At 42.0% G+C, this 11015-nt stretch overlaps 1 protein-coding gene across 1 annotated transcript in view; it reads right to left on the reverse strand.

Annotated features, from left to right (window-relative positions):
* LOC129714737 (electroneutral sodium bicarbonate exchanger 1-like) overlaps positions 1-8555 on the reverse strand; it is a 95628-nt gene extending 87073 nt beyond the window's left edge. The window contains exon 1 of the mRNA XM_055664538.1: positions 8388-8555. Within this exon, the coding sequence (XP_055520513.1) occupies positions 8388-8468 (81 nt within the window). The 5' untranslated portion in view covers positions 8469-8555. The remainder of the gene's footprint in view (positions 1-8387) is intronic.
* Between the last annotated feature and the right edge of the window lie 2460 nt (positions 8556-11015).

Consider the following 11015-nt stretch of genomic DNA (forward strand, 5'->3'; position numbering starts at 1 on the left):
ATCATTCACAGCTCGAATGACCTGGGTTCTGACCTCTGGTAGTGCCTGTCTGGAATCTGCACATTCTTCCTGTGACCGTGTGGCTTTCCTATGAGTGTTTCCTCCCACGTCCCAGATTTGCTAATTATTAGGTTAATTGGCCACTGTAAATTATCCCTTGTGTGGGTGGACAGGAAGAAAAACGGGGGGTGTTAATGGGCACAGAGAACAAGTTACAAGGAAATAAGTGGAAGAAAGGGATTGTACTGAGAGCTGGCATAGACTTAAAGGCCAAAGGGCCTCCAACATCATGATGTAACAAATTTGAAATAATAATTATTAGATGGTACTATGTGGAAATCAATAGTATTTTTAGTCAACGATCTGAATCTGAGAATAACCAGACTTTAAAATGACTGAACTAAAACTACAGATGGTTTGAAACGGTCCCAATCCGACCGGAAACGTCACCCATCCATGTTCTCCAGAGATGCAGCCTGACCTGCTGAGTTACTCCAACACTTTATACGTTTTTTTTAAAACCAGAGGTATTAGTTTGTTATTTTGTCTCATTTAAATATTTTAAAAAAAAATCAATTTAAAATATCTAAATCCATTTAGAGTATTTGCACCTGTTCATTTTCTTTTGAAAAGAGCTCACTTGAAGGCTCGAAAATAAACACATTAGCAAATCGCACAGTGCCCAATATTATCTGGGAAAATGACCAGTTTTGTGGATGTTGTTAATTTCTAGCACATTTCTTTAAAATTCTAGCACAAAAGATCATGGAAACTAGATTTCATGAAACTAGATTTGCCTGGAGAATTTGACATCCTCTTGTCCTGCTGTTGGATGAATACAACAAATAAATCAGTGCAATCAACTAGAAACTTCAGGTCATGGCACTTATTCAATTCTATAGTTATCTTAAAATCTTCCAATTATACAAATATTTACTCCCGATGCAAATCCACAAATGTCATAAGGTCACAGTTGCTTACAAGATGACCTCAGATGACTGAACTGCAGTTGCACACCTCAGGATATAAATAAAGTTGACCAAATGTTTGCCTTAAAGATAAGCTTCATGGATCGAACAAAAGTTAAAATTTTTAACCAACAATGTTGTGTTAAAATTCAATGATCCACAGAGCAGTCATTATCGATCTGAGTGGCAAAGAAGCTTCAATGAACTGATGGGTTCCAAAACACTGGGCTGAAAGCCAAAGGATGAATAAATATAGACATCAATACCTATGCTATGCAGTACTTATTTGCTGCAGGGGATTGGCAACCTAAAATATTAGCTAGTTTGTCACTTGGACCGTTTTTGTCAAGAATATACAAAAACCAAGATACAGAAATTCAAAAATTCAGGATTTAGTTGAGGGCCAAAATGTTAAAGTTTCATACATTAATTTACACATACAATGCAAGAATCCAAATTCCTTCATCTTTGCTGTAAAATCACTCAGATACTACACCTTCTGACATTTTGCATCAGGACAGTACCATCAAGGTCAAAACGCAAAAGGGATTGCTGCACTTTGCTCCATTCATTGTTGTAGCATCATGGTCACACACAGATATAGTTATGGGCCTGTCCCACTTAGGCGACTGTAGGAGACTATGCGGTCACCACATGATCGCCACAAGTTCACGGGTGGTTGCCGGGTAGTCGCATTCATGGTCGTGAGGAGTTCCCACATTCTGGGAACTATCGAGGCCTCATTAAGGTCGCCGCAAATTTTTCAACATGTTCAAAGATTAGCGGCGACCAGAATGAAGCCGTCATGGATAGTAGCGAGAATTGTCATGCCGCAGGTTGGTCGCCAGGAGGTCCTAGTGGGTCGCCAGGAGGTCAAAGGTTCTTGTAGGTTATAGCCGGTGCTGACTGGTGAATTTCATTGGCTTGTTGGGAAAAAACGTAAGCAGTAGTTTTCAGAACCAAGGTAATGTTAAATGTCCGCCGAGCTTCACAGCCATGTATCTCTGGCTTCTTAAAAGTTGTCTCCACTCCTTCTCCCCCCCTCTTTAAAAGACTTACCTTACGCTGTAATTAAGATGGCTAAAGCAGTGCTGTGTGTGTGTGTGTGTGTGTGTGTGTGTGTGTGTATATGTGTGTCCGTGGGACAGGCCCATTAGTTTCCAAATATAATAGCACTGAACCAATCTATTTGAATGGATTGCAAAGGCAGTTCAGCCCCCACTTCAGTGAGTGGGTAAAGATCAGACACATTGAATTTAAGTTTAGGTTTATTATTGTCACATGTACAGAGGTACAGTGAAAAGCTTTGTGTGCTATCCAATCAAATCAAATAAATACAATCAAGCCAAACTCAAGTACAATAGGTGGAGCGAAGGAAAGGATACAGCATTGTCGCACATCAGTTCCATAGACAAACTCCAATGTCTGTAATAGACTGTACCTTAGCTTATGGAAGTACCGTTCAGAAGCCTGACGAGAGGGGAAGGAGCTGTTCCCAAGTCTGGTGTTGCACACTTTCAAGCTTCTGTACCTTCTGCCCAACAGGAGTGGAGAAAGGGAATGACTGGGCTGGGAAGGGTTTTTGATTATGTTGGCTGGTTTTCCAAGGCAGCATGAGGTGTCGATGGAGATGGAGTTGATGGTGGAGAGTCTGGTCTGTGCGATGGACTGGGCTACATCTACAGCTCTCTGCAATTTCTTGCAGTCTTGAGCAGAACTTGTTTCCAAACCAAGCTATGATACAATCAGACAGTATGCTTTCTGTGCTGTATCTGAGGAAGTTTGTAAGTGCCATTGGAGACGTGGCCAATGACAAAGTAGGAGCATTGGTGTGCTTAGGTGTAGGTGTGTTATTCTCATGTGTACTGAGGTACAGTTAAATTAAAATTGCAGTTCCACAACAACTGAAGACAGTTCTACAAGTGAAAATAGTAACAGAGAAAGTGTTCTTTATTGTAACCCATGTTAACTTGTCATGCACATGCAATAAAACTGAATTGTGATAAATTGTGATGGGTATCCTCGCACGGCTCTAGGAAGAGAGAATGTTCTTCAAATTTCACCAGTGAAGTGTCCTTCCTTACAGCCAGCTCAAGAAATAGCATTTTCTCAACAATTGGGGGGCCGATAGCGGAATAAACGCATGCTACAATGCTGGAGGGCTTTGTGGATTCTACCCCGGGTGGGGAGTGATGAGGGTAATGTAGATAAATCACAAGAGGATTCCAAATTCTGAACAGCACATCTGGCAGTCTTTCTGTCCAAAGGCCACTTATGAAACCGCTCGGGAGGCAGCCAAATACCTCTTCCAGAAAATGCTGAAGATGCACGAGCCAAAGATTGAAGATTCCCACACTTCACTATCTTCTGCCCAACAGAGAGTGCGGAAAAGAGGGAATGACCAGGGTGAAAAAGGTCCTTGATTATGTTGACTGCTTTCCCCGAGGCAGCATGACGGGTAGATGGGGTCGACGGTGGGGAGTCTGAAGTGTGATGGACTGGGTTACAACTCTCTGCAATTTCTTGCAGTCTTGGGCAAAGTTGTTCCCAACCCAAAATCTGTAGAAGTTGGAGACATGCCGAACTCCCTTAGTTTCCCAAGGATGTAGAAACATTGGTGTGCTTTGTTGGCTTAGCTTCGATGCTGTTGTGAATCATGTGGATCACATCAAAGTCGCAAGTGAATTATGGTGCCATTCTCACTAGTAGAACTCTGTCTCCCTCGACTGCATTTCATAACCAAGTTATCAACTTTCAAAATCAAAAAACCTTTATTTCAGGATTTCCAGAATCTGCAAAGTGCTGGAGATTCTCAACTGGTCAGGCAGCATCTGTGGAAAGAGAAACAACATTAACATTTCAGATCAAAGATTTGAAGCACAGGGTCTTTGAACTGAAAGGTTAACAATCAGCCAGAGGTGGCAAGACATTTATCCAGTGTTGCATAGCATCTGCTATAAAATTGGAATCAGTGTAGGAATTGAAATAACCTTTCCATTAATTATTGTTTCTACTTCCTTTATACATTTAAGTTTATTATTACAAATCAGGGAAAGCCATCCTTATCTTCATTCTGTATACTCAAGATTGTATTGAGTGTTTATTTAGATATATTTGGGAGATCGATGCATCCACTTCTCACATCAGAGATCTAACATTATATGAGCACAATCTTGTCTTTGTTTTCAAAATGTTCTAAGTTTCACCCAATATATTGCAGCACAGTAGCACAGCTGCTGCCTCACAGTGCCAGATACCCAGGTTCGATCCTGACTTTGGGTGCTATCTGCGTGGAGTTTGCACGTGACCACGTGGGTTTCCTCCAGGTGTTCTGGTTCCCTCTCACATCCCAAAGATGTGCAGGTCCTTGGGTTAATTAGCCTCTAAATTGCCTCTGACTTTACGCAGGGTATCTCCCTCAATCATGCTCAAGACTTTAGATTCTACCCACCCATCCATGCTCTACTTGCATGGGATTAAAGCACAGAACACAAGTGAATGATAGGGAACTAGAAAAAATGACAGATAGCCAGAGGTTCCATTCCAGCCATTTCACAATTGACAGCTGCAGCGGTCATCTCACTACTTTAGTAGAGGCTTCACATATTTGGTTTTCACACATAACCTCGCAGCTGACGATAGAATTAAACATGAAACAGTCACACCATGCACAACATTCATGTTTCACTCCTTTCCTCTCTGGAGAATCTGTCCAACCTACCGAGCATTTCCAAAATGATCTATTTTAATTCATTTATGTCAACAAGTTTGGAAGTAATCTTGATATCATGATTAATTACGGACATTTTTACAATTCTAATTTACAGTTTACAAATGTTTCACAGGCCATCCTTACATCCTTCAGAAAGGGTGTCTGTAAGAATAATGGCAACACCGCAATCATTTTAGATACTCACTATGGTGGGACCAGCAAGCAGATACAATTATTCAAGTATCATGCCTGGGACAAGTTAAGGAAGCTTCTTGCATTTGTTTGCAGGACAGTTTAATTTTATTGTTTCATGGACTGTGGGTGTTGTTGACAAAATCAGCAGTTTTCATAAGGTCATAAGGAATAGGAGTACAATTAGGCCATTCGGCCCATCAAGTCTATTCCACCATTCAATCATGGCTGATCTATCTATCCCACCTAACCCCATTTGCCTGCCTTCTCCCCATAACCACTGACACCTGTACTAATCAAAAATCTATCTATCTCTGCCTTAAAAATATCCACTGACTTGGCCTCTACAGCCTGTGGTAAAGAATTCCATAGATTCTCCACCCTCCGACTAAGTAAATTCCTCCTAATCACTTTCCTAAAAGAACGTCCTTTAATTCTGAGGCTTTGACCTCTAGTTCTAAACTCTCCCACTAATGGAAACATCCTCTCCACATCCACTCTATCTTAAGGGCCTGTCCCACTTGGCGATTTTTTCGGCCACTGCCGGCATCACATCAGGGTGGCCAAAAGATTTTGAACATTTCAAAATCGAGCAGTGACAAAAAATGTTGCGACACTTGAAAAAAATACTGCGCGCCAATACGTGATCACGCCACGTCACCGCCGCATCACGTCAGTCAATGATGCCGGCAGTCGCCGAAAAAAATCACCAAGTGGGACAGGCCCTTAAGCCTTTCACTATTCTGTATGTTTCAATGAGATCCCCCTTCATTCTTCTAAACTCCAGCGAGTGCAAGCCCAGTGCCGACAAACACTCATCATAGGTTAATCTACTCATTCCTGGGATCATTCTTGTAAACCTCCTCCTGATCCTCTCCAGAGCCAGCACATACATCCTCAGATATAGTTATTCCCGATCACTAATTGAAGCGTGTGCTACTTTATGCTTAACAAAAGTTCAGTTTTCACTTTTCCCCGAAACTTAATGAATGCATTGGCATGCAAGATGTCAGACGTGATATTTGACTGTGATTAGTTAGCCTATGTTAGCTGGGATAATAGAATTAGTTTCTGTCTAAGTAATGGTATACAGTGGGTAGTGTGTGAGAACCTACATGCAGAGCGAGGATTGGCTGTGATGCCTCATGTACAGTCTGTCAGCTCACTGATGCTCACAAGGATTTTTTTTTCCGAAACAAGAGATCAGCTCATTTCTATAAAGCAACACAAGAAAGATAGGGTGCAGATCAACCAACAATGTGAATGGATTCTCCTTTCATATTCTGTATACTGACCTTCCATACTTTGCACCATAATTAACTGGTTAAGCAAAATGAGAGTTATACAGCTCGGAAACAGGTTCTGCAGCCCGACCTGTCCCTGCCGACCAGACGTGGCCTGTACAGTTGAGTATCTGGTCAGTTTTTGACAAAAATAATCAATATACAGGATGGATGAAAATGCAAAGGCCAAAATCCTGGAATAATTTAAGAACCAATTAGAAGCCGCAATGGGATTATTTCCTTGCATATCTTGCAAAATGAGCAGCAAGAACAAAATGAGGATTGCAGAACTTTTATCGCAGACAGTTTTAATTTAAGGTCTTATAGAAGCAGAGGCAAGGGCGCATAAAAGAAAAGATAGTCCAATTTCAGCATTTGAGGAGGTGAGTACAAACATTTAATGAATAATTTAGGTGAAAAATTCATTGTTTTGCAGCAAATACACACAACAATGAGGAACAAAATAAATCAAAACATGTCACGATTTCGAAGCTGAAAACAAAGTCATTGTGTGATGATTGCCTTCTGCAGGGAAAGCATTTTTCTTCATCCACAAGGCAGGTAAAGGTAAGAAGCCTCCCTTACAGAAGCAGTGAACATTAACCTCCTTTATTTGGCAGGACAAATGAAGAATATGATAGTCAACAACAAAATGAACAGAGAAGGTGAATTGGCGCATTTAGGTGCAGTAAAACATCTTTGGTTTTCACTTTTTATAACTTACCACAAATCTTCTGTAAAATCACCCCTCATCCTCCTGCGCTCCAAAGAATAGTCCCAGCCTACTCAACGTCTCCCTAAAGCTCAGACCCTCTCACCCTGGCAACATTATAGTCTTAGATGGACACAAAAACCAGAGCAACTCAGCGGGACAGGCAGCATCTCTGGAGAGAAGGAATAGGTGACATTTCGGGTCGAGACTGAAGGATCTCTACCCGAAATGTCACCCATTCCTTCTCTCCAGAGATGTTGCCTGTCCCGCTGAGTTACTCCAGCTTGTTGTGTCTATCTTTGGTTTAAACCAGCATCTGCAGTTCCTTCTTAAACATTATAGTCTCTATAGTCTCACAATATAGCCAACAGGAAGAAAAATAGACAACCGTGAAAATCTTGAGAATGTCAAGAACCAGCATGGTGAACATCCAAAAGACAATTAGAAAAAGTACCTGGGGCGTTTTAACAGTGGAATGGAGTAAATTGAATGTCACTTACTGCATTTTGGCTAACGGTAGCAAGGCATAACTACAGCTTCTGGTGTAATGTTCCAATGTAAATAGAGTTTTGTATCTGGGCAGGGAAAAATAGTTGACGAACCAATTACCAATCAAAACAGCACCACCTCACTTTTCCATCAGCTCAGTGTTTGCATTTGCAGTATTCTGCAATGAGGCCACATCTGAAGCTCCCAATGATGCAGTACCTTTAAGAGGATACAAACCATCTTACACAGCATACAGAGCTCCTAGTGCACAATATACAGTGAGCATTCAAAACATTGAAACACAGGTAGAAATAGCCAAACATGACACACGTACAATCAATAGCAATATGTAGCATACTCCTACAATCCAAGCAGAGAGAGGCAGGGTTCCGACTCCACCAGGTGAAATACATTTCAAGACAAAAACAAAACAGCAACGATCAGGGCTAAGATACTGAACGGCACTCTTCGATAAAACTTTATTATAATATTCATGTCGCAGCAAAACAAATCAATCACAAAACCACCTGTCATAAAATCTAACAGGCTGACATATTTGACATGTTCTTGGCCCAGAATTCATTTTCAGCGCCCTCAAGGTTAATCTATAATGTAGTCATTATGAAACGACTCCTTCCCCTCCCCCTTATCGTTTCTTCCTCACCACCCCCAACCCCTTCTCCCTCCCGCTCCCTCTTTCAATGTACTAGTCCGAGCCGTTTTATCCGAAACGTATTCAGCAGCAGCCGGCACTCAGGAAGGCAGAACATGCACGCAGCACACATGACAAAAATATTAAATGGCACTGCCGCATTGACTGGGACAATACATATTACCTTCACAGTGAGGAGTTTAAGACAATGTTTAAGACAACAATGGATCAAAAATTAAGCGGCGGGGCGCTCATCACTTGAAATGAGTCAGGTACCTCCCATCCCATTTAAATGCAAACGCTATGTGTTGGAGCGAGATTCCAGGGTCCTGTCACACATAACATTTACACATACGACGCACTTCAGAGGTCACAGTACCTGATAACTCAGAGTACATTCAGATTCTTGGCTCCCTGCCGGCATCGTTGATTCTGACAGAAAAGCTCCGTTCTTTTTCATTTAAATAAAAACCTTCGCTGTTATATAGTCGAAGCCGAAAGGTGTCCGATGGACGCACAGCAGTGGATGAGGGAGGGAGGGAGGGAGGGGGGGTGGCGCGTGCTCAGTCCGGCGCCAGAACACAGCGTGCTCGGCAGGTCCTCACACCGGCGGCAACGGCGGCGGCAGCAGCAGCAACAACAACAGTTGCAGTTACAATTACAGCAACAACGGCGGCTGCAGAAATTGCAGCAACTCAAGCGGCGGCGCTGACAGCACCATCCTTATATCTCCCTTCTGAGTGGGGTAGACCGCCTCGGAGCCGACGAATCAGGATGTTTCGTCCTTTGATATATGCACAGTGGAGGACCGGTGGAGGAGAGCAATTCAGGAATGAACACAAACAATATCGATATGGAGATTAAAAAAAGATGCAGCGATTGTCATGTTTATTTATAAACTCCACACAACAGACGTTCACAATGGCCTGCTTCTTATTTAGATAGATGAGACACAAAAAGCTGGAGTAACTCAGCGGGTGGGACAAGCAGCATCTCTGGAGAGAAGGAATGGGTGACGTCTTGGGTCGAGACCCTTCTTCAGACTGAGAGTCAGGGGAGAAGGAGAGTAGTAGATATGGGAGGGTAAGGTGTGAAAACGACAGATTAAGTTATTTAGATAGATAAGTTATTTATTTTGAAACTTTGTATGCATTTTATCAGGATCTGAATCAGGCCAGCATTTATTGACCATCTCTAATTGCACCTGAGAAGAGAACCATTGCTGTCACTGTGGTGGAGGTGCTCCCACAGTGTTGTTGGGGAGGGCGTTCCAGAATTTAGACCCAGTAATAATGAAGGACAACATATTTCCAGGAAACAGGCAAGAATATGGCAAACAGATTTCAATGGTGAATAACAGCGGTCATCCACTGCAGATCGTGGAAGGAAAGAAAAGAGAAGGGTGGTGAAGACGGCATTGCCTTCAAAGGCTGAGACATTGAGGATGTCGGAAGACGGGTCCTTGAGGAAAGATGGTTGAAAGATCAATATTGATGGACTGAATGGCCTGTAGCATCTAATGCTCTAAAAGTAACATCTAAGGCTCTGCAATAATAAACTTATTAACTGAAAATAATACTTGCAACTGTTACATCATGGGATATATTCTACCAATTTTACAGAGCTGATTCTGTATACGATAGCAGACCTCTAAATGTCTAAAGCTCTAACAAACATTTCTACGCTCTGCGAATGCCATAAAAAAATCTTCAGTAAACAATCCCCACACAATCACTTTACCACCAATGACGAGGAGACTTAAAATAACCAATTAAAACAAACCCTTTCAGGTATAGCCACGATCATGACAATTTGATCCGACTATTTTGAAAGACGTCACAATGTTGACACATTCACGCGACCTCATGCACGTTAAATTGGCCATCCATCTAATTGTGCTTCAGTGATGATGCTGGTGCGGGAGGGATGATATGTGGCCAAAATTAACAGTCAGAGGAGGTCAGCTCCCAGACTGTTGCAAGTCACAAATGGGTAATGTGCAGGTGATAAGTTGACAGGGGCTTTGGAAAGAGTGGAATTATGGTGGGGAGTACAGGGAGGAAGCAACAGTGAAACCAATGCATTTTCATTATGAAATCTCTCCAATTGTTTTACCCAAAGAATGAATTCTTTTTCTTTGGGAATGACTGTTAATTTTGGCCAAATATCATCCCTCCGACACCAGCATCATCACTGATGTTTGTTTATCTTAATGAAAGTGCAGACATTGGAATAAAGCAATCTCCCTGGGTCTTTAAACTATCTTACTGTCGATGATGCTCAACTTAATGAACTGAGAAAAATACATCTCCGAGTTACTTTAAGAAGAATTATGATTGCAATAATTTAAGAAAGTGCAAAATACCATTTGCAGTAAATGTTAAATAGTTTAGGATAGAAAATGGCAGGTAGGCACAGTAACATTTGCCGATTACCTTTGGGAAAATAATGTGCTTGAGTTTTAATAAATCTCTTTTGTAGAAAATATCAAACTTCCGAACAAACTTCTTAAACTTCTGAGGTAGACAAAAATGGTGGAGAAACTCAGCGGGTGCAGCAGCATCTATGGAGAGAAGGAAATAGGCAATGTTTCGGGCCGAAACCCTTCTTCAAAAACCCTTCTTTAAACTTCTGAACAGGTGCAGTTGCAGATACACTGTCAAAGTCCAACCTCAGACACAAGGTGGTAGTGTGTGGAGGGTGGCTGCATTTCTTCTGGGCCTCATTGCGAGATCAGAGGAATTGCATAGAAACCGGTAAAAGGACAGCTTAAGTCTGCTGCTGTCAAGATCTCCTTCTAATCAATGACTGGACTAGCTTTTCTCGCCTCCAGCTCTTCAACTCTCCCCCCTCAGCTCAATCGTGAATTCAACAATTTAAGATAACCAGACTCCCCCGTTTGTGTCAGAAGTGGCCTGTTCTAATGTAACATCATCCACCTGTAACACTAACTCAGCCATTCTCTCTCCACGGATGCTGCCTGGTCTGCTAGGTATTTCCAGCATTC

The sequence above is a fragment of the Leucoraja erinacea genome, chromosome 40 (genome assembly GCF_028641065.1).
Source record: "Leucoraja erinacea ecotype New England chromosome 40, Leri_hhj_1, whole genome shotgun sequence".
Lineage (NCBI taxonomy): Eukaryota > Metazoa > Chordata > Chondrichthyes > Rajiformes > Rajidae > Leucoraja > Leucoraja erinaceus.